This window comes from Hyperolius riggenbachi, chromosome 4 (assembly GCF_040937935.1).
Source record: "Hyperolius riggenbachi isolate aHypRig1 chromosome 4, aHypRig1.pri, whole genome shotgun sequence".
Lineage (NCBI taxonomy): Eukaryota > Metazoa > Chordata > Amphibia > Anura > Hyperoliidae > Hyperolius > Hyperolius riggenbachi.
In genome coordinates this window covers 165,498,259-165,522,885 of record NC_090649.1, presented here as the reverse complement: position 1 = coordinate 165,522,885, position 24,627 = coordinate 165,498,259, and the positions used below count along the sequence as shown (strand labels likewise).

Below are 24,627 nucleotides of genomic sequence, written 5' to 3'. Positions count from 1 at the left end.
CAAGCCTCCTGCAGCCGTCCTGTGCCCGCGCCGGTCCTTCGGTGCCCTCCGGTCTCCCTCCGCGGCTAAGTTTCGTTTTCGGCCGACTGCCAGTCGTCGTCCTCCGGCAAAGCGTCCTCTTCCGCATTCCCCGTCGTAAAGCGCGTCCGCATGACGCGTCTTGCGTCATGCGGACGCGCTTTACGACGGGGAATGCGGAAGAGGATGCTTTGCCTGAGGACGACTGGCAGTTGGCCGAAAACGAAACTTAGCCGCGGAGGGAGACCGGAGGGCACCAAAGGACCGGTGCGGGCACAGGACGGCTGCAGGAGGCTTGGGAAAGTCCCAGGTAAGTGAATTTTTTTGGGGCCCACGGTTAAGGTTCCCTTTAATGCAATGGTAATGCAGCTTTAATATTGTTACGCTGTAATGTGTAGCAACTTTAAAGGAGTCATCAGGCAGTATTCAAGAAAATAAGTGCTACTTACCAGGGGCTTCCTCCAGCTCCAAGCACGTCCCTCGCCGCAGCTCTCCCGGCAGCCGTTCGCCGCAGCTCCGTCCCGGTCCCCGGCGATGACATCAGGGCGACCTCCAGGTCGGCCTGTACTGCGCCGGCCCACGTGGCGGTAATTGACAGCGCCGTTCATACAGGCGCAGTACAGGCAGACCTGGAGGTCGCCCTGACGTCATCGCCGGGGACCGGGACGGAGCTGCAGCGAACGGCTGCGGGGAGAGCTGCGGCGAGGGACGTGCTGGGAGCTTGGGGCTGGAGGAAGCCCCCGGTAAGTAGAACTTATTTTCTTTAAAGAGACTCTGTAACAAAATGTTCATCCTTTTTTCTACTATCCTACAAGTTCCTATATCTATTCTAAAGTGCTCTGGCTTACTGCAGCCTTTTGTAGTTGCTCCATTGCTGTAATAAATCAAATTTACTCCTTTGTCAGGCTTGTCGGCCCGAAGAGGAAGTGGCTGTAATTGTTTACAGACAGGAGAAGGATAGCCCTGCTCTGAGTCTCTGAGTCTTTCACACACTGAAAACTGTGAAAAGCAGAGCTCACACATTCCCTGCTCTCAGTAACTCAGTATCATCTACTGATAAAAGCTGATAATTGTGAGATGCATAGTTCATAGACTCTTGCAGAATGCAGACACTGATAGTAGTGATTACTGCTATCAGTAATCACTACTAAAGATTGCAGCATTCTTTACAAGGTAAAACTTCTTCTAAACTATGAAATAAACTTTAAAGGCTGAATTTATTGTTCAATAATATAACCTTTCATGAAAACTGTAATGCAGTTTACAGGAACATGCAATATTATGATGAACTTCCTGTTTGGCAGCCATATTTTTTGTTTACAAAAACTGTTTATAAAACTGATTTTTTTTGGGCCAGGATCGTGGTGGGGAGCAGCGAAAATGTGACAGAGGGGGACAGGAGATTAAAACCTACAGGCTGGTATGTTTATTTATGTGAGGTTTTTAGGTTACAGATTCTCTTTAATACTGCCTGATGACTCCTTTAACGTTGCATCACAATGCAATGTCCCACTGTGAACCTAGCCTTACCTAATTATGTATCAAATTTATACATGCATAGGTTTCAATGAACATGAACTCGCACATCACTGCATGTGTAAATGCAAACTAAAACATGCTAACAAGTAGATTTAAAACAGCTCGAGTTTATTTGAAAGAATTCCGTATAAAAAAAAAAAAAAAAAAACTACCTACATATACATATACATTTATAATGGTGTCGGAACCAAATAACAGAGTCTGATTGTTTATATTTAGATTATCAGTGAATGTAGTTAGGATCGCAACCAAATCACATTTGCTTATATATATTATCAGGACAGTCAATCACAGATAACTCTCTGAAAGAAAAAAGCTAACATTTGTGGTGTTTCCATTTGTAAGATACAGTCCGTTCAGCTTCATGGAAAACTATACTAAAGTGGAACTATGAGGAACATTAAATAAAGTTACTCTGGCCCCAGTGTTATCAATTATTGCCATTTATTTCTTTCCTTCTATTTGTACTAGCTAGTTCTTTTAGGGCCCCATTTATACCGAAAGTCATAATCAGTGCAAACGTGCTGCAATGTGGTCACAATATTCTCTATTTAACAGAGCGCGTTCCTAGCCACTATTTTCAATGGCCAATTATGTACCAATCGCAAACATACCAAAAACGCAGCATGCAGAGCATTTGCAATTGGCCACATTAGTGGAAAAGGGGCATCACGACTTGCATGTTAATTGCCCTTTGTGATCAGCAAAACGTGTGCTCTCATGATTGCATCAGAATGTAGACTCTACAAATGAGCCCCACAATCCTTCAATGGGCCCTATTCCCCTGTCTACATTGTAGACAGTGGAATAGGGCCCATTGAAGGATTGTGGGGCTCATTTGTTAAGGCAGTACAGGTAAAGCAGCCACCTGCAGAAAACTATCAGAATGTTATTTCTAGGAACAGAAACCAGACAGGTTCCTCTTAGCAACTGCACTACTTTTATTCAGGTTCCTTTGCTGCTATCCTTAAAGAAGAAAAAAAAAAAAAAAGACCAAAAAGTCACATTGCAGCGTGGTAAGGTTTTGTACATATGCTAGATGGTTCTCGGCCAAGGTGGTAAGTTAAGGCCATATGTAGTAGGCGTACGGCAGCCTCCCTCCCCCCCCCCAGTGGATCGTCTCAGCCTTTAGTTCTACCAAAGCTGCCCATTCAGTTGAGCACCACCGTGTCCACCCCCCCCCCCCCCCAATTGCACAGCTTGCATTTTAGCTACACGTCTCTTCAGGTGAAAGTTTGGGAGCAAGTTCTGAAGGGTCTAGTATCAATCCCTGCAGGCGATAGACATTGTATGTGTATATATGGCTTAAAAAGAAATAGCTAGAGTTCAGCCCATAATTTTTGAAGGAATTTTCTTTATAGTTACATTAAGTTAAAATGTTACACCTATTTAAAAACTAAACTGCAGTATTACTTTGTATTGTGGATGGAGCAGGTGACGCGGAAGAACCTCTGCTCTGCATCCACACTAGAGAGAATTCTCATTTTCTGTGATATCACAGGCTAAATCAGGATGTGTGCAGTCACCAGAAAAGTGAATGACAGCAGCAAAAATCTGTGTTTTACCGCTTCAGCAGACTACAAAAAAGGTTTTCAATACTGTCTGAAGAGATGTACACCATTCCTGTCTAAAATGGAAATGAGAGGATGTCAACAGCAGTAAAATGCAATAAATGTTTTATTAAAGTCTAGCTGTAGTACTAAATCAGATGAAATAGAGTTCCCCTTTGGAGTTCGTACTGATAAATGGAGACCAACCAAATTCTAACAAGTGGAGTGAGGGCAGCAATATCAGTCAGAGTTCAGAATCTAAAGTCCAGTAGACACCACAAATACACATACATACAAAAGTGACAAAGACAGTATTTACAATTTTTAAACATTTCTAAGGTTGGTACATTAGACTGCATGAACATCAAAGATACTTTCCACTGTTATACTATTTGTTTCTTCCTTTCTGTTGAGCAATAAATGGGTTGACAAACTTCTGTTTGTTCTTCAGTTTCTGCAGCTTTGCCACTGGGAACCCATCGTCTGTACCAGCAAACAGTAAAGCACTGAGGTATTTTTTTTTAACTACCACAAATGATGTTCACGGATGTTGATAACCTTAAGGTGGAGTAGGTCACCATCTTCTGCCGAATATCACAATATTGTTTACAACGTTTTGAAGAGTCATTCTATTGCTACAGTCTTTCCTTTGCTGCACTTTATAATTCAGCCTTCCATCCATGTAGAATTGTGAAGTGGAATTTACCACTGCTTCATAAATAACAACCATAGTCTGATAAGTTTGGTCTGCATCACAGAACAAGTCAGCGTTTAATAGCAGCAAGAGAGACAAAACAGGAAAAACCCAACAATTTTAGAGGAAGGCAGTGTTAAATGAAGGTGTGATGAAGGCAGTGCAGCCTCTGGGATTATCCATGCCGTCTGTGAAATGATCAGCTGCTAAAACATTAGCAGCAGAATTGCTCTCCCATATTCAGGCCAATCACTGGGCAGTAGCTACTTCAGCAAGTCCTTTTGAGGCAATGATTTTTGGATTTGTAGCCACACTTTTTGTTGTGTTGTGAGTCTTATAAATTCCAATTAATCTATCGGCAATCTCAAACATGTTGTTACGTAAAGAGATGATGATGAACTGGGCATTCTTGGTTTGTTCCTAGACAAAAAAATAAATACAAATCAGGGAAAAGGTGGATATTAGAATATGGCATCCAGTACAAACAATACCACTTATTAGATTCAATGATTGTTTTTAAGAGTACAGTATAGAAAAATTAGAAGCTCTGCAAAGTTACTAAGGATGCCTGCGCCAGTTGGAGAGAATTCTCACTTCCTGATCTTTTAACACCAAGACTCAGTTTACACAGATTTGAGGAAAACTGTGAGGAATTTGAAGTTATCGCATCTGCATGCCATTTCGTGTAAGGCTCAGTTCATGCTTGCTGTGAAAGATGATACATTTTGTCTGGTTTGCCGAAGACAAACTGATGTGGGAAGTATAGGATCTGTTTGCATTTTCAATGGTTCAGATGGATCCATTCCAGGAATCAACAAAACATACACCATGGATGCTGATGGAAGAGAACGGACAGAGTAGGTTTCCACCAGGCTGTTTGCTATATATGTGCCTTTTGCCGTCACCTTTTTCTGAATCGTCGCTTGGATCCGCTGCTGCTGGGGACAAGCGCCGCTATAACAATGGCTGCCCCACCAGAAGCATAAATTTTCCCTCTCCAGGAAGGATTCTCATTAGTTCACCACTCAGTGGACCAATAAAATTCCTTGGGAAAGGAAGGCTTCCCATCGGTCTGTTTCCATCCACATGGGCACACACAGCAGCTCATATTGCTGGGGCTCTAACTGGTATAACAGTGTTTGTCCCTCAGCAGAGGTGGACCCGAGTGGTGGTTGCAGCAGCAGACCAGATACAAAATGGCACATAGTGTGAATGAGGCAAAGGACATTGCGATGGGCACAGCATACACACAATACACTGCGAGAGTTGTGTATCCGGCGTATTGTGGACTGAATCTTAGTCTAGGTTACCTATAACTGATGTGGACTAGGAAGAGACAACAGCTGCAGAACTGCAATTACTACAGCAAATTGAAAAAGCGGCAAGTAAAAATGAGGTCATAGTTATGGGCGACTTCAACTTTCCAGACATTGACTGGGGTATTGAGGCTACCCATTCTGGTAAAAGCAGCAGATTTCTGGCAGCACTACAGGACAATTACTTGACTCAAATGGTAACGGAACCAACTAGGGGGAATGCGTTACTGGATCTGATCATTTCGAATAGACCAGATAATGTATCAAATGTGCAGGTTCAAGAACATTTGGGAAATAGTGATCACAACATGATAACGTTTGATCTGGTGACTGATAGGCCACGGGGCAGCGGGACCACTAAAACTATGAATTTTAGAAAAGCAAAGTTCAATCAAATTAGGCAGGCACTAAGTTTGGTGAACTGGGATAATGTACTACAAGGGGAGGACACTGAAGGGAAATGGCAAGCTTTTAAACGTATTCTCAATCAATATTGTAGTATGTATATCCCATATGGAAACAAAATGTCTAGGAATAAAAAAAGGCCTCTATGGATGAATAGAAAGGTTAGAGATAAAATGAAGAGGAAAAAGAATGCCTATAAGGTCCTAAAACAGGAGGGGTCCGAGGCTGCACTCAGCAATTACAAGGAGTGCAATAAAAATTGTAAAAAAGAAATTAGGCTAGCAAAGATCGAAGCTGAAAATCAAATCGCTAGGGATATCAAATCTAACCCAAAAAAGTTTTACAAGTACATCAACTCTAAAAAAAGAAAGGTTGACTGTATAGGACTCCTAAAGGATGAAGGTGGAAACTCAATGGTGGATGACCAAGGTAAGGCAGAGTTATTAAATGCTTTCTTTGCTTCTGTCTTTACAAAGGAAACAGCACTGTTGCAAATTACAGAGGCGGAAGAGTCTCAATCTTCTAACTGTAATATTAAATACTTAACGCAGGAAGAAGTAAAGGCAAGACTAAATAAATTAAAAATAGACAAGGCACCTGGCCAGGATGGCATGCATCCTCGGGTCCTAAGGGAATTAAGTTCAGTTATAGATAAACCCCTTTATCTTATCTTTTGTGACTCTCTTGCAACTGGCAGAGTCCCAGTGGATTGGCGTACAGCCCACGTTTTCCCATTATTTAAGAAGGGCAAAAAATCAGATCCAGGAAATTATAGACCTGTAAGCTTAACATCAGTTGTATGCAAACTATTTGAGGGGTTACTAAGAGATACTATACATGACTTCATAGTAGAAAATAATCTTATTTCTCAGCATCAACATGGGTTTACTAAAGACAGGTCCTGTTTGACTAACATGCTCAGCTTTTATGAGGTAGTGAATGCTAATATGGATATTGGGAATGCTGTAGATGTGATATACTTAGACTTTGCTAAGGCCTTCGACACTGTTCCCCACAAAAGTCTGGTGCAAAAGATGAGGATGCAAGGACTGGGGAAGAGTCTGTGTGCTTGGATAGGGAACTGGCTAATGGACAGAAAACAAAGAGTTGTGGTCAATGGATCATACTCAAAATGGGAGACTGTTAGCAGTGGGGTCCCACAGGGGTCTGTACTGGGTCCAGTGCTCTTCAATTTATTTATTAATGACCTAGTGGATACAGTAGTGAGCAATGTTGCTATTTTTGCAGATGATACAAAATTGTGCAGAATCATCAACTCTAAGGAAGATAGTGTTATATTGCAACAGGATCTGGATAGGATGGCTATATGGGCACATACATGGCAGATGAAATTCAATGTTGACAAATGTAAAGTCATGCATTTTGGTCGTACCAATGGTCTAACACCATACAAAAAAAATGGGATACAGTTGGGGACATCAAACTTGGAGAAGGACTTAGGAGTACTCATCGACAACAAGTTAAATAATCGTACTCAATGCCAAGCCGCTGCAGCTAAAGCTAACAAAATTTTGGGATGCATTAAAAGGGAAATAAAAACTCGAGATGCTAGCATAATATTGCCCCTGTTTAACTCTCTAGTAAGGCCACATCTGGAATATGGAATTCAGTTCTGGGCACCACATTACAAAAAAGATATTGCAGTTCTAGAGCAGGTGCAGAGACGAGCAACAAAATTGATACGTGGGATGGAAGGTCTCACTTACCAAGAAAGGTTAGATAAACTGGGTTTATTTAGTCTAGAGAAAAGACGCCTTAGAGGAGATCTAATTAACATGTATAAATACATCAGAGGGCAATATAATAGCTTGGCGGATGAGCTTTTTGTCCCTAGGCCTTCTCAAAGGACTAGAGGACATGATCTGCGCATGGAGGAAAAACGTTTTAGCCATTTATTTAGGAAAGGGTTCTTTACAGTAAGAGTGATTAAGATGTGGAATGCATTGCCACAGGAAGTCGTTATGGCAAACTCTATACCTGCATTTAAAGGGGGCTTAGATGCTTTCCTTGCGTTGAATGACATCCATGGCTACAATTACTAGGTAATGCCAATGATGTTGATCCAGGGATTTTATCTGATTGCCATCTGGAGTCGGGAAGGAATTTTTACCTTGTAAGGGTTTTTTCGCCTTCCTCTGGATCAACAGGGATATGTGAGGGAGCAGGCTGGAGTTGTACTTTGTACTGGTTGAACTCGATGGACGTATGTCTTTTTTCAACCAAAGTAACTATGTAACTATGTAACTATGTAACAAATTCCTAGTGCCAAATGGGGCACTAGGAATTCTTCTGTCTTGAAGTATGTCAGGTCCCATGCTGAGGCTCCATTCTCCTCCAGCAAGCTGTTTCCAGCTTCAGAAGCTCGCAGATCCAGGCCGGGTCACGATCTCCACGTGCTGCTATCGGAAGCGATCCGGGCCTGCGCAGAAGCTCAGGACCCGGTCTGCGTCTGAGCTTCCGAAACTGAAAGCAGCTAGAAGACAATGGAGCCTCAGCATGGAACATGATAGACTTCAAGGGGCTGGAAGAAGCCCCAGGTTAGTAAAGATTATTTTTTTCTACTTTGCTTTCTGGGGCATGCTTAATTAAAGGAATTCCAAAGTGCTCGTAAACCGCCTTACCTTTATTTCCATGACTAGTATGTCCTGCCATAAGCTCACAGTAGTAATCCCCAGCTCACTTAACCACCAGGCAGGAAGGTCGGTCAGCACAGCCTTAGAAGCTGAACTCCACCTCTCCCATCCACAAGCATGCAGTGGTACAGCTCCCTGCCCACCATCCCCAGGAGATATTAAAATCCATTTCAGTTACATTTAAAAGCCACTCGTTATGGCAGCCTCCATATAAAACTTTCACTTAAGAACATTCCCTTTAATCTTCAATACAAGATAACCTGTTTTTTTTGTAACATATGCCCCCCCAAAATAGTTTTTTTTATTATGCATTGTTCCAGTAGATGACTTTCTGAACCAGTTTAAACCTTTCGGGACCAGCTGCCTAACTTGAAGGGTGGTGAGCCGGTGTGGACCGCTCCGCTCCGCCCGGCATCCCCACTCGTACTGACGCTTAGTTCCGTGTCGCGGCTTAATGACGTCATCAAGCCGGGACCCGGCACTTACGTTAGAGCAAGCGGGGATGCCGGCCGGAGCGGAGGGCAGTGGCAGACGCCGGGGGAACGGAAGGTAGGTGAGTGGATCCTCTTCTTTCCCCCCTACCGCTGCAACTTTTACTAGTGATCACTATGATCTGTCGGCGATCGTAGTGATCACATGATCAGAAGCCATACGCGATGGCTTCTGATCACTGAGGGGAGATGTCAGCTGTCATATGACAGCTTAATCTCCCCTCTTGGGTGTGCACGATCGCGGCGGGATGCTTCATTTTCACGGATGTTGAATCTACGCCCAGTCAGAGCGGCAGCAACACCTGCTGGAAGTAGATTAAAACTATGTGGGCCCTAATGTGGTTAATTAACCCCCTAGCGGTAGGAGTCTTTCCAGATTTTAGGGTCTAAAAGCGGTGCAATGGTTTTGCAGGCTTTAGACCAGAGCATAGAGAAACGCAGGGGAGATTGATGGATTACAGCTGCCCAGAATCCTCCCTCAGACCAGGGCTGGTGCAGTGTCTGGGGACTGGCACAAGTTGAGACCCCAAAATATCTGCAGGCATCCTGCAGCTCACAACACCGCCCCCTTTCTTTCCCTGCTACAGTTGATTTGGATGTAGCAGCAGAGTGTGTACAGAGCATGGAGCAGCTCTGGGGAACTTTACAGAGTCAGGTATGAGCACAGCCCTGCTGTGTGAAGGCTTCAGTTTCCCCTTCATTATCAAATTTCGGCTGCCCTCATTATCTGTATCCAAACTGCTCCTGATTGATCCTGTTCGTGGTCGGTCAGGCAGGAAATTGCATTTTGTGTACCCAGTATGATGTCCTACCATATTATTATACTGTATTGTGCGTGGTTGAGGGAGACCTTTCAGGAATCCCCCCCCCCCCCCCTTTGAAAATCCTGGGTTTTCCACCTGCAGAGAACCTGTAACATCCCCTGCACGTTACTCACCTCCCTGGGATGCAGCGCTGCAGTTCTCAGTCTGTCCTCCCGGTGGGGCTGTAACCCTGTAGTGAGATTGCTGGCTATTGTCATAACAGACTGCGATCTCACCCAAGGATGAAGTGCCTCAGAGGATAGGAAGGAGAATGGCTGCCGGCATCTGGATCCCAGGGGAGGAAAGTTAAACGCCCGCTGCTGCCGGCATCTGGATCCCAGGGGAGGAAAGTTAAACGCCCGCTGCGCATAGCACACTGCACAGACCTCCCTGCGGCCCGGGATAGACAGGCTCGGGATAACCACTCCTGACTTGTTTTTTCCCCCCGACTTGGAATAACTGCCAAGGAGGTTAAACACAATTCTGATTTGAAGACTACTATATAGAGCATGTCATAGTTGATCATAGAGACGCAGTAAAGTCACCCTATATGGAATACTAAACAATAGTGTACATGCACACAATGTAAAACTACACATTGGTCTGATGTTCCAGTGATTCTGGAGATACCTTTGGACTTAATACAGTCAATTATACTTACATAAATGTAGAAGGCAACAATGGACACATTTTTGAAATCCAGAGCAGCGTCAATCTCATCCATGAAGTACAGAGGAGTTGGTTTATAATGGTGAAGAGCAAACACCAAGGCCAGAGAACTTAATGTCTTTTCTCCTCCAGACAAATTAAATATCTTTTTCCAGCTTTTCTTTGGTGGCCGTACGCTACAAATAAAAACAAATACTGAGAACAAGAGTGGAAAATAGATGCCTTTTGTCACATTGTGTTACCATGCGTCATACATCACAGTGACATTATGGCAATTACCTGCATTACCTACTCCTAGTGCTTTTTTTGAGATCCAGATCAGATCTTATCACCAGACTTAGGTAGGCTTTATGTTAAAGTTTTAGAAGTTTCATGTTGTAGGTACCATGTACTTTTTCGTACTATTTAGTACTTTTTCGTAAGTGTGGAATAGCAATGTAACCATCTTTTTTTCAGATATGGTCATTCTTAGATTCGTTTTTCAAACTACTTGAGATTTGCTTTTGTATCGTTCTTGTGGGTGGGTTTAAAATACTGTTTGAGAGGAACTCCAGTGAAAATAATGTAATGAACTAAAGTGCTTAATTTTTACAATAATTACATATAAATGAATTAGTCCGTGTTGGTCATTGTAAAATCTTTCCTCTACCTGATTACATTCTGACATTTATCATGTCGACATTTTTACTGCTGGCAGGTGATGTCAGTGGAAGTAGCTGCTGCTCGATTTTTTGGCAGTTGGAAACAGCTGTTATTTCCCACAATGCAACAAGGCTCCCACGGTGTGATGTTAGCACCATGGTCCTTCCTGACCATGATTTCACCACAATATCAGCCTTACAGAGACCCATGATGATCCGTTTGAGAAAAGGAAAATATTTCTCATGGGAAAGGGGGCATCAGCTACTAATTGGGATGAAGTTCAATCCTTGGTTACTGTTTCTCTTTAACCTCCTGAGCGATAATCCCGAGCTGAGCTCGGGGTATATCACGCAGGAGGATTTCTCAGGCCCTGGTGGGCCGATTTGCATAATTTTTTTTTGTTACACGCAGCTAGCACTTTGCTAGCTGCGTGTAACTTCCGATTGCCGCCGCGCAGCCCCCCCCTCCCCCTTGCGCAGCCTGGCCAATCAGTGCCAGGCAGCGCTGAGGGGTGGATCGGGACTCCCTCTGACGTCACGACGTCCATGACGTCATCCCGCCCCGTCGCCATGGCGATGGGGAAGCCCAGCAGGAAATCCAGTTCTGAACGGGATTTCCTGCTTGGAGTGGGCGGGGGGATGCTGCTGCGCTGCGGTTATCATGTAGCGAGCCCTGGGCTCGCTACATGATTTAAAAAAATAATTTTTTTTTTTTAAAATAGTGCTGTGCCACCTCCTGGGCGATATAATTGTATCGCCCAGAGGGTTAAGTCTAGTGATAAGCCCATTTTGTTATGAGGTTATATAACCAGGATTCAAACCAAGTACACCCCAGGATGGCAGAGGGGTGTATAGAAAATGGAAAAGTTGGAAGGTCCTACACAACTATTTTGATGGGGTATGATGTTAAAGGGAACCAGAGATGAGGGTAAGCCTAAAATTGGTAAAAGATGTTATACATACCTGGGGCTTCCTCTAGCTCCATAAGCCTGGATCGCTCCCTTGCCGCCGTCCTCCGCTGCCTGTATCGGCGGTACCGGGTCCTGTCACTTCCGCCGGACGTGACCAGTTGTATGCATGCGCAGGGGCTCCCTCCGGATTTGTATGCGGGCGCCTGCGTAGTACGGAGGGAGCCCACTGCGCTTGCGTCGACTGGCCGAACGTACGGGACCCGGTAATGGACAGAGGCAGCGGAGGACGGCGGCGTGGGAGCGATCCAGGCTTATGGAGCTGGAGGAAGCCTCAGGTATGTATAAATCTATATCTTCTTCATCTCTGGTTCTCTTTAAGCAATCAGGTTTTAGATATCAAATTAAAGCAAACCTGTGAGGCTTGCTGCTGCCTATTTTAGGACAAAACTTCCATACTTGTATGAGGACTTCATAAAATAGATCACCAGTGCGGGTGCCATCTGCGTTTAGAATAGAAGATATGGCCTAAATATTTACAGGCCAGGACTAAAATTACATACATGTCCCAAAACAGTGTATATAGGCAACTGTCACCATGTAAACATTTAAAATATAGGACAAATCTGTCCTATTTCAGACCACCCAGTCTACTGAGGCGTGCATAGGTAGCCATGTGCATGTGCAGCAATGATCCAAATTTTACATACCTAAAAGCAATGCCTTCTGAAAATGGATCCAAGCTGTCAACGAGTTCCAGCTCAGCATCTCCTCCCAGTGTCAGCATCTGGTAGTTTTCTTTCAGTTTGTTTGTTATAACATTAAACCCAGCCATGAACTCATTAAGTCTTTGTTTTCGGAGGTCTTCATATGCTCGTTTAAATGTGTCCCTTTCATTTGTTATTTCATCTAATTCTGCAACTCTCTGCAAGTACAACTCTTCCTGTTTACAAGAGAGAGAAAAGAAACAATATAAAACATTTAACCAACAAAACTTTCAAGGGTACGTGAAGCGGCACGTAACATAAGACGTGTAGGTAAAGCCTTTACATACACAGGTAAAGATGTGTAGGTATACTAAGGGAAAGAAAAAAACCCATCACATTAATCACCTAATCAGTGGGCTTCCCATCACTTGTTTAGTTGGCGACGACAGAGATGCCAATCTCACTAACTTGTGGGGGACGTCAGCAGCATACAAAGGAAGGAAGTACAGCAGCAGTGTGAGTAAGCGTGCGAGCTGCAAAAGTTAGTAACAAACCACTGTTCCTACCTAATCCTTGTAGGGAGAGAAATTCTGCACAAAAACGTTAATTACTTTTAAAGTCCACCACAAGTGAGTAAGATGTTCGGCAACTGTCACCAACTACACCAGTGACAAGATGCCCACCAATTAGGTGATTAAGGGGCCTTTTTTGTTGTTGTTTTTTTTCCAATACTTCCACCACATCCTTGTTTTCCATCAATTAAAAAAAATGCCTAATTCGCTATAGTGCCCCTTCAATTGACCTATACAACAGTCATTTTGAAGAACAGTAATAATGAACAGGAAATTACTTTTTGCTTGTATGCTGCAATAGCACCAAGATTTGGCTTCAAATTGCGACTCTCTGCTTCCAAAAGGGCAATTTTTTCTTCAATCTGTCGAGGACTCTTTATAGCCTCTAGCTCTTCATTGGTAAGGGTGGAGAGGGTCTCCTCTTGGCTGTCTTCAATTGTATGAAGAGTGAGCTTCGAGATCTATATGTAAAAGCACAATGATAAGTATGATATATTTCTAAGAAATGCATAAAACACTAATGCACTGATCTAATGTGTGCAGATTATCATTCCACATCTTACCTCCTTTTGCCAGTGTTTTATCTTTGCCTGGTGTTCTGCGATGCTGCTATCAATTTGCTCAATTTTAAGCCTGATATTAAGGGCATCTTTTTGTAGAACATGTTCCTGATCCTGAATTGCCTTAATTTCTTGCAGCAAACCTTTCTGCTTCTCTTGAATATCAGGAAGTTTACCCTAGGAAACAAACAATGAGTTGCTTAAACGTTTCTTGACAATGTGGTGCACGAATAGACGGTGGGCATAATTTTGCTACTACATGATCCCTAACATACAAGGGCTTTTACTGAAAAGAGTCTGAGTTAAACAAAAGCATCTCCAGCATTCATATAAAAAAAAAAGTTTTTACTCAAGAAAGTCTAGATTTATTATAAAAAAGGCCCTCATTTCAGATACCTATTATTATGTAAGGCAGAAGGCAATCACACAGCTGTCAATTTTGCAAACCATATAAAAGGCTGCATTACAAAAAAAAAAAAAAAAAAAAAAAAAAAGTTTTGAGGACAATTGATGAAAAAAGGAGCATGTGCAAAATCCTGCAACGTAAAGCTCTGTATTACTGCTTTCCCGGAAGGATCAGCAGGTGGTAGGAATTCGTTTTCCCAGAAACTACAAACTCTTGGGAAACCTGTGAGCAATGGCAATGGTTACGCCAGACACGATGAGGCAGCAAATCTGTACCAAAAAAAAAAAAAAATATATGGATACTTACCTAAGTAGTAGGAAGTCTCTGTATAGTCCAGAGGCTTCCCATGTCCTCCTCGACCCCACGGCCGCTGGCTGGGACCCTCCTCTTGTTGGTGACAACATGTACAAGTATGGCGCACTCGTACACAGTGAGGAGCACGACCATAACAAAAGCTCTTGTTGGGTACGTTGAGAGACAGTGGGCTCAGGGGGAATCGGGAAGCCTCTGGAGTACCCAGAGGCTTCCCTCTAATGAGTTAAGTATCCATTTTATCTTTTACGATACAGGTTTGCTTTAAAATACGCTGTGCCACAATCTTTGAAGTTCTCAATTTTAAAACCAACACTGGTTGCTATACCTCTGCTTCTTTGCATTCAGTCATTACTGCAGCTGCTTTTTCCTCCAGTTTCTTTAGTTCTTCAGATAATTCTTCTACAGATTTATCATTGTCAACGATTTCCTTCTCAGTGCGCACAACTGAATCCTCTGCTTTCTTGAGGTTTCTACAAGGTGATAAGAAAATCAATTAGAACATTCACTAAAAACAAAGACAAGCTCTTTGTATAATTCTGTGTAGTAGCTTTAGATAGAAAATTAAATGTACACAAGTCTATAGATTAATTTGGTACACCAAGCTAGTTCCATTGAGATATACCATGTTATTGCATGTCAAACAGTAACACTGAGCACATCACAATGCTTTACTTCAGCTATTCCTTCACCATAAACTATTCTGCAGCTTAGTTGCACAATACATGAAGATATGGAACAGACAAACAGGATAACCAGACTCCAAATACAGTAAGGGCCCTTTTCCACCTGCAATCGCTAGCGTTCACGCTGAACGCTAGCGATTACTGAATCGCAAAACCGGCGATTCCCCCGACGTTTGCGGCCGCGATTTTGCTATGCTATGCACTGCATAGCAAAATCGCGGCAATTATCGCTCCGCCGCGCGTTCGCGTCCCCGACAAAAGCGAATCGCGGTAGTGGAAATGACCTACCGCGATTCCTATGTTAAAAAGCAAACCGTAGCGATTGTAAAATCGCTAGCGGTTTGGCGATTCAGCCAGCGCAAACGCGCTGGTGGAAAAGGGCCCTAAGCTGCCTATGTGACTGGAAAGAGCAGCTTAGGCAAAGGGAGGTGTACTTCTTGTTTATCTTAGAAAAAAAGATACAAGCAATTGCATCAGGTAAAGGACTTAACAGAGCGTACATTTGCTTACTGTGATAAGACACATTGACCTGAGTAAGCGGAATTGAGCCTGTGAAACATGTTGACTGCAGTTTTTTCAATACAAAGTTACTTTCAGCCTTTGTTGCTCGTTTATGTCTTTAAAGAAAATCTGTAACAAAAAAAACAAAACACTCCTCTGGGGATACTTACCTCGGGAGGGGGAAGCCTCTGGATCCTAATGAGGCTTCTCCGGTCCTCATCCATCCAATTGCTGGGACCCCTGAAGAGCAGCGATGTAAATATTTAGCTACTGTGACCCTGCACAGGCGCACTAGCGGCTCTATGTATGGGTAAATGCGGAAATAGCCGCACCCAATTGGATCCGCTTTACCGTGCAGGCGACAGTACTTTGCGCCTGCGCAGTAGAGTGGATAAGAGCGGGTTCGGCTATTTCTGCCTCAACCGAACGAAGAGCTGCTAGTGCGCCTGCGCAGGATCGCAGAGAGTTAAATATATCATCCCTTGTCAAACTTCCTCTAAGCTTCAGAGATCGGGGAAGCATCATTGAGACCCTGAGGCATCCCCCTCCCGAGGCAAGTATCCCCAGAAGGTTTTTTTTGTTATTTGGTTCTCTTTAAGCTGAGCCCACATTTACAGTTTTAAGACATCTGGGGCACCTACTGATACACCCTTTTATGCTCTAACCTGCACGGAGGACATTGCCAAAATAGCACCTAGTCTAGTATTTATTTGGTCACATTTTTAATTTTGTGGAGAACCACCACTGAGAACCTAGGTGACATGCTAAGACTCAGGAAGTAGATACTGAAAAAAAAAGCACCCAGGCTGCTTGCTATACCTGTCTTACCAGCTAATGCTAAAGCTCAGTCAATCTTGGTCAGGCCGTTCAGCAGATGCTTTGAGACCTGCCTGCTTACATATCTGAGCACTGTTAAGCCCCATTTACACGATAAGATTCTTTGCCCGATTTGATTCCGATTCTATTTACGATCCGATTAAATCCGACATGTCAGATCAGGATTCGATTCTATTCGCCATTGCAAAACAATGGCAAATCGAATTGCATTGAATCCCGATCGGACATGTCGGATTTAATCGGATCGTAAATAGAATCGGAATCGAATCGTACAAAGAACCGTATCGCGAAGTTGGGGCTTTAGACTTTGCAGATGCTATTGAAATCATATAGGGTACCTAACATGAGGGATATAGAGGCTGTCATATTCTTTAACTTTTAACCAGTTAACGGCAAACTGACTTATTAAAACGTTCTGCTTGAGCCGGTTAACGGCAACAAGACGTTTTAATAAGTGGCTCACTCCCAGCGCCGCCCGTGTGCGTGCCGCTCCCGCTGCCGTTACCCCGTCGGGTCTCAGTTTTCCGTGATTGGGGAAGAGGACCGAGCGGTCCTCTACCAAATCGCAATGCCTGGAATGAATGGACGTGACCGCGATCAGCGGCCACGTCCATTCATAAAACAGGAAGCCGTCACAGTTCAGTAAAACGTTAAAAAAAAAGTGAACACTTCCTAAACCGGAGCGTTCACTATCGCCATCTTGTGGCCAAAAAGTAAAATTACAAATAGAAGTAAAATTACACATACACTTCTACATAATATTAATAAAATGAATAACTTCCAAAGCCCAAAAATGTGTCGGTTTTAACCACAGGAGAACATTTAATTTTAGAACTATAATGGCCGAAAACTGAGAAAATTATTTTTTTTTCCCATTTTCTTATTTTTCCTGTTAAAACGCATTTAGAATAAAAAAAAATTCTTAGCAAAATGTACTACCCACAGAAAGCCTAATAGGTGGCGAAAAAAACGCGGTATAGATAATTTTGTTGTGAGAAGTAGTAATAAAGTTATTAGGGAGTAAAAGGGAGGAGCACTGACAGGTAAAAATTGCTCTGGTCCGCTAGGGTAAAAACCACTTGGGGGTGAACTGGTTAAACAGCGCAAATTGCCTGGCTGTCCTAATACTTTAGCCACAGACTATGAACAATAATGTAGATCAGCTGTTTGACTGCATTTGTTGCATGGTTTCAAGTGTGTGATTTAGACAATAGTGATGCCTGAAAGATAAGCAGGACGTCAGGCAACTGGTACTGTTTAAAAGGAAATAAATATGTCCTCCACATTTTTTAATAAAAAAAAAAAATTATATATATATATATATATATATATATACATATACATATACATATATATCATACATATATATATATACATACATATACATATACATACATACACATATACATACACATATACATACATACATATATATATACATATACATACATACAGGGCTGTGGAGTCGGTCCAAAAATCCACCGACTCCGACTCCTCAGTTTAGGATTCCACCGACTCCGACTCCTCTAATTTGCATATTACAATTTTGTTGATTAAAAGTATGTAACATGAAATTCATCTCTTAACTGCCAACGCTTAGGAATTTTACAAGACAACTGAAGTGAGAAGGATATGTAGACTACTATATTTATTCCCTTTAGACTAAAACTAGTCCTTGGTAAGAGTACTTGTAAAAGGTACAAACCGGAACAAAGAACATCTATCAGGCCCTAGGCAATGTAAGTGTGGGTACATGTAAGAATGATGTGCAGGTACTCTGCAAGGGAAAGAGGAGATTGTAAACAGACAACGCCTCTGTGTTCAATGTGCACAGCATTCTCAGTGGATTCCCTGCAGCTCTGTGGGGAGTGCATATGTAGAGTATAGTACTACTGTGTAACAAAGTAAACCTGAGACAGATGAAATTAAAGTTTTATACATACCTGGGGCTTCCTCCAGCCGCCTTCAGGAAAATCAGTCCCTCGTTGTCCTCCTCCACCACCTGGATCTTCTGCTATGAGTCCAGGTACTTGAGCCAGTCGGGCGCAGTGCGCATGCACACACTCCGCCGCCAGGAGCATACTACACCTGTACAGCACTATTGCGCAGGTGCAGAATGTTCCTGGCTGTCGGAGCGGCAGGCGGCCGGACAGCGCTGACTGGCTGAATTACCAGGACTCATAGCAGAAGATCCGGGTGGTGGAGGACAGCGAGGGACCGATTAGCCTGAAGGGGGCTGGAGGAAGCCCCAGGTATGTATAAAACTTTACTTTTCATCCGTCTCAGTTACCCTTTAATTTGTAGTCACCAAACCAAATTTTAACAACATATCAAATTATTTGATTTCATCAGCAAAGGGAGTGCATACATTTGCATAAATCAGCATCAATGCAGAATTATTTCCATCTCGTTGACCATCTCTATTAGTGACACAGCTACACATCAGGCTTTATTCTTACAGCATAGATGTTATTTAGTATATATAAGAGATTCCTGTGTACACATCATATATACAGTCACAATCAGATATGTATATCTGACCTTAAAAATACGGGGACTGCTTTATTGAAGCAGCACAAGTAACTAATTTTGATTGGTTTATTTCATTTTTGTGGACTAAGCACAGCTATTACTGTATATATACTGTATATATACATTATTTTTAATGACTATTATCTGAGAAATAGAACATTTTATCATTTTCTATTTTAATTACAGTTACAAATTCATTAGGAGTCGGAGTCGGTGCATTTTTTCCCGACTCCGACTCCAGGCACCCAAAATTGCCCGACTCCACGACTCCGACTCCACAGCCCTGCATACATATATATATACATATACATACATACACCGGTATCTCTATATACACATGTCCATGACAAACTTTCATGCCTTCTCTAAATAATTATATATTTTCACATGTACTACACTGTTCAGAATCGTTTATTTCGCCAAGTACAACAGGGTTGTACCCGGATTTATTTTTGGCACAAACAGGGTCGGTGATGGTAAAGTAACGGCATACAGTAGAATATATACAGGATCTTCTCAAAAAAATAGCATATTGTGATAAAGTTCATTATTTTCTGTAATGTACTGATAAACATTAGACTTTCATATATCTTAGATTCAAATACACACAACTGAAGTAGTTCAAGCCTTTTATTGTTTTAATATTGATGATTTTGGCATACAGCTCATGAAAACCCAAAATTCCTATCTCAAAAAATTAGCATATTTCATTCGACCAATAAAAGAAAGTGTTTTTAAAACAAAAAAAAGTCAACCTTCAAATAATTATGTTCAGTTATGCACTCAATACTTGGTCGGGAATCCTTTTGCAGAAATGACTGATTCAGTGCGGCGTGGCATGGAGGCAATCAGCCAGTGGCACTGCTCAGGTGTTATTGAGGTCCAGGATGCTTCGATGGCGGCCTTAAGCTCATCCAGAGTGTTGGGTCTTGCGTCTCTCAACTTTCTCTTCACAATATCCCACAGATTCTCTATGGGGTTCAGGTCAGGAGAGTTGGCAGGCCAATTGAGCACAGTAATACCATGGTTAGTAACAATTTACCAGTGGTTTTGGCACTGTGAGCAGGTGCCAGGTCGTGCTGAAAAAATTAAATCTTCATCTCCATAAAGCTTTTCAGCAGATGGAAGCATGAAGTGCTCCAAAATCTCCTGATAGCTAGCTGCATTGACCCTGCCCTTGATAAAACACAGTGGACCAACACCAGCAGCCGACATGGCACCCCAGACCATCACTGACTGGGTACTTGACACTGGACTTCAGGCATTTTGGCATTTCCCTCTCCCCAGTCTTCCTCCAGACTCTGGCACCTTGATTTCCGAATGACATGCAAAAGTTGCTTTCATCCGAAAAAAGTACTTTGGACCACTGAGCAACAGTCCAGTGCTGCTTCTCTGTAGCCCAGGTCAGGCACTTCTGCCACTGTTTCTGGTTCAAAAGTGGGTTCATGCTTCCATCTGCTGAAAAGCTTTATGGAGATGAAGATTTCATTTATCAGCATGACCTGGCACCTGCTCACAGTGCCAAAACCACTGGTAAATGGTTTACTGACCATGGTATTACTGTGCTCAATTGGCCTGCCAACTCTCCTGACCTGAACACCATAGAGAATCTGTGGGATATTGTGAAGAGAAAGTTGAGAGACGCAAGACCCAACACTCTGGATGAGCTTAAGGCCGATATTGAAGCATTCTGGGCCTCCATAACACCTGAGCAGTGCCACAGGCTGATTGCCTCCATGCCACGCCGCATTGAAGCAGTCATTTCTGCAAAAGGATTCCCGACCAAGTATTGAGTGCATAACTGAACATAATTAAAAGGTTGACTTTTTTTTGTTTTAAAAACACTTTCTTTTATTGGTCGGATGAAATATGCTAATTATTTGAGATAGGAATTTGGGGTTTTCATGAGCTGTATGCCAAAATCATCAATATTAAAACAATAAAAGGCTTGAACTACTTCAGTTGTGTGTATTTGAATCTAAAATATATGAAAGTCTAATGTTTATCAGTACATTACAGAAAATAATGAACTTTATCACAATATGCTAATTTTTTTGAGAAAATCCTGTAGAGATGTCATCATAACATACAGTGGAGTACAGAGTTTTTATCATACACATTACATGTTGCACAATACATTTGATACAGTGGAGAGGACCAGAGGGGTCCATCTGAGTGCTATATTGAGCGGAGCAGCCACAAACTGTGCGGCGCTCTACTGCTCTTCCGCACATTTCAGATGCCCCACCGCATTGTCTGGAAAGTGCATGTGAAGAGAGAGAAGAGAAAAAGAAGAAGAGATAGGAGACAGAGTCAGAGGGTCCCCATGGGTTGAAAGAACGCCAGTCCTAGCCATGAGGCATACCACTGTGGCCGTGTCGGCCATATTTGCAAGTTATTAGCCCCAGGCTATTGGCCTGATCTGGTGCGCTGGTGGGAAAAAAGACAGGTCCTACAGTTTCCCTTGCCCTGCGGCCATGCTTGCAAAGGTTAGCTCCAGGCTTGCGGCCTGAACCGACGCAGGTGGCCAGCATGGAAATCCCAGAACGTGCGAAGGGTAGGGGACCGGGCTTGTTGGCTGGTCGGGCGACATTGATGGTGGGAGGGTTGGTGGTACTGCAGATGAGATGGGACTGATCGGTAGTGGTAGGCTCCAGGAGCTTCAGACTTGCAGCTGTAAAGACCCATGATGGTCAGCAGGGTTGGATGCATGCTCGGCAGCCGGTGGAGCTAGGGCCAGGAACAACAAACGAAAACTCCAGTGCAAGGCGCTGGAAGTGGAGCTGTGGTGAGCCCTGGCTAAGCCCGATCCGATCCAGGCTGTGATGTGCAGTGGCACATCACGCTGGTACAGGCAGATGAGCTGCCTGCACCTTGTTACTGCCTCTCCGTCCTGTGCAGGGCCGCTGGAAACGGAGCCGATGTGATGCGCGCTGGTACTGCGGGCAATGTTGTGCAGTGGCGGCAGATGAGATGTTACCGGTGGGCAGATGCGGTCTGGTTCCTGGAGGGAACCGATATTTAGGTCCTCAGCAGTTCAGGAACTTGGGATCCCAGCGGAAAGCCGGCACAGAGAAGTCCAGATCCACTATGGAGGCCGGCGTCACATGGGCCATCAGCTGCGACATCCCACGTGATGAGCCGGTCCTCACAACAAGCGCTGGGGAACCGGAGAGCCAGGGCACTGGTCGCCGATCCGGTGGTGTGGGGGGGCTGGCAAGAGCTCATGCAGTGATCCATGGCTGGGGGCCCCACGGAGAAGAGTTTAAAAAAAAAAAAAAAAAGTTACAGCCGGAGCCCTGTGGCCGTGGCTACCCGCTCAGGCGCCAACCTGTGTAATAAGATCACCTGTAAGTCTTTCAGCTGGATGGAACCAGCAACCTGCTTGCTGCTGGAGTAATTAGCTAAATAGGACAAGTGCAAAGTGTATATAATGCCTCGTTCACAGAGGTGCAGTATAATGGCTACTTTGTAACGCAGTTCTCCGCACTGCAATGCACCACCTATGCAAAGAACACAGGGTCGAAGTAGCATTGCGGTATAACAGGTTACAGTATGGTAACACTACATTACCGCTAACCGTGTGCGTTAACAGGTACAGTTAAGTATACTTTCATTGACAGTAGATGTCACTGTATGCAATGCAAGGCGGCCACAACATGCTTTATGACTTTTTGCATTGCGTTCCTGTTATACAGGGAACAACGCAAGGTCCCATTGTGAATGTGGCTGTACAAGTAAACAAAATGGCTAGGCCCTGCTTTATAAATATATGCAGCAGTTCTAACATTTACAACTGTAGTTGAAGCTTAAATTCCAGTATTTTAGAGGTTACTGTCACCCCACCGGGGATATAGTCCCTCATGTCCTCGGTAAAACGTTGTGGTTTTAAAACAAGTTCTAGTTGTTCCATCACGAAAGGAGGCAACAAAAACTAGTCTGCAATTCAAACTCCTACTCACTGTACCAAAAAGGTTTTATTTTTTGTGTTGCACAAGAGATGAGATGAAACTTTCCAGAGAGGAACAAAGGACCAAAAAAAACCCAAGTCCAACCAAAACCAAAATATATTTTCTTCCAGGAACTGGGCTTTTAATGTTATTTATTTGCATACCTGTCTGCAGTCTTGATGGACACTTGAGCTTTCGTTATAGAAGATGCACATTCATCGATTTCCTTGTTGATTTTATCAAGCTTGTCTTGTTGGGCTTTCAGCTTGTGATTGTTAATGTCTACTATAAGCTTGTGAAGTCGCTTTACTTCAGTTTCAACTTTTCCAGCTTTTTCTGCAGCTTTCTCAAATTCTTCATAAGAAAGATAACATTATTATTAGTATCGTCATCGGACCACAACTGACCTTTACATCTTCAAAATTTCAGCTGTCTATTCCTGTCAATCAAGACATCGGGGGAGGTGCGTAGCTGGCCTGCTACGCAAATCCTTTCCTGTCAGAGTCAACAGAAGGAGGCGGCACAAAAGGCAGGAATGCGCAGTTGTGGGAGGCAAAGATCTACAATCACCCATATACACTTAAATATTACCACTTTAGTGGGACCAGGAGTAACCTATTCAAGATAAATCTATATAATACATATCCTCTTCCACTTCTCTGAAGCTGGTGGATGATAGAGACCTTGTGCTCCTCCCACTTCCATTTGAGTATGCCCCACAGATGCTAAAGAGGGTTGAAGTGAACCTGAGGTAAGAGGTATATGGGGGCTGCCATATTTATTTCCTTTTAAAGAGACTCTGTAACATTAAAAAGATCCCCTGGGGGGTACTCACCTCGGGTGGGGGAAGCCTCCGGATCCTAATGAGGCTTCCCACGCCGTCCTCTGTCCCACGGGGGTCTCGCCGCAGCCCTCCGAACAGCCGGCGACTGTCATTTCAATATTTACCTTTGCTGGCTCCAGCGGGGGCGCTGTGGCGACTTTCTGCACGGAAATAGACGGAAATACCCGATCACCGTCGGGTCTGCTCTACTGCGCAGGCGCCGGAAACTTGCGCCTGCGCAGTAGAGCAGACCCGACGGCGATCGGGTATTTCCGCCTACTTCGGCGCTGAGAGGCATCAGAGCGCCTGCGCAGGAGCCAGGAAGGTAAATATTGCGTCACGGCTGTACAGAGGGCTACAGCGAGACCCCCGAGGGACGCAGGACGGCGTGGGAAGCCTCATTAGGATCCTGAGGCTTCCCCCACCCGAGGTGAGTACCCCCCAGGGGCCGTTTTGTCGTTACAGTTCCTCTTTAAGCAATACTGATCTATTTGCCTGCAGTAGTGTCTGAATAACACCAGAAACCAGCATGCAACTAATCTTGTCAGTTCTGACAATGTCAGAAACACATGATCTACTGCATGCTTGTTCAGGTGCTATGGCTAATAGTATTAGAGGCAGAGGATCAAAAGGACAGCCAGGTAACTGGCATTGCTTAAAAGGAAATACAGCAGCCTCCATATACCTCTCACCTGGGGTTCACTTTAGGGTCTGGAAGAATGCTAGGCCAGCGCAGCACCTTTATCCTCAGTTTCTTTAACCATTTCCGGACCGCAGTGAGAGATCTACGCCCTGTTTTGATGGGCTCCTGGCTGGCAGGGCGTAGATCTCTATCACCGGCGCCGCCGCTCCCCGCCGCGATCGCGCGCACCGAACCGGCTGCACTTAGCTGTCTTATGACAGCTAAGGCTTCCGGGTATCGGCAGGAGCAGTCACTGATTGGCTCCCTGCCGTGTGATCGCTGTGAGCCAATCACAGCGATCACCCTCCGAAAGGCAACATAGTTGCCGTTCCGCCTCCCTCTCCCTGTCACTGTGGATCTTGTGTGACAGG

The 24,627-nt window shown here is 43.8% G+C and overlaps 1 protein-coding gene across 2 annotated transcripts in view; it reads right to left on the bottom strand.

Moving 5' to 3' along the window:
• Positions 1-3,216: 3,216 nt before the first annotated feature.
• The window catches only part of SMC4 (structural maintenance of chromosomes 4), an 88,811-nt gene continuing 67,400 nt past the window's right edge, over positions 3,217-24,627 (bottom strand). For both annotated transcript variants that reach the window (XM_068280928.1, XM_068280927.1), the window contains exons 18-24: positions 22,916-23,105; positions 14,574-14,718; positions 13,531-13,704; positions 13,246-13,428; positions 12,399-12,631; positions 10,132-10,315; positions 3,217-4,221 (exon numbers count right to left, since the gene is read on the bottom strand). In XM_068280928.1, coding sequence (XP_068137029.1) covers positions 4,051-4,221; positions 10,132-10,315; positions 12,399-12,631; positions 13,246-13,428; positions 13,531-13,704; positions 14,574-14,718; positions 22,916-23,105 — 1,280 coding nt within the window. In that variant the 3' untranslated portion in view covers positions 3,217-4,050. The remainder of the gene's footprint in view (positions 4,222-10,131; positions 10,316-12,398; positions 12,632-13,245; positions 13,429-13,530; positions 13,705-14,573; positions 14,719-22,915; positions 23,106-24,627) is intronic.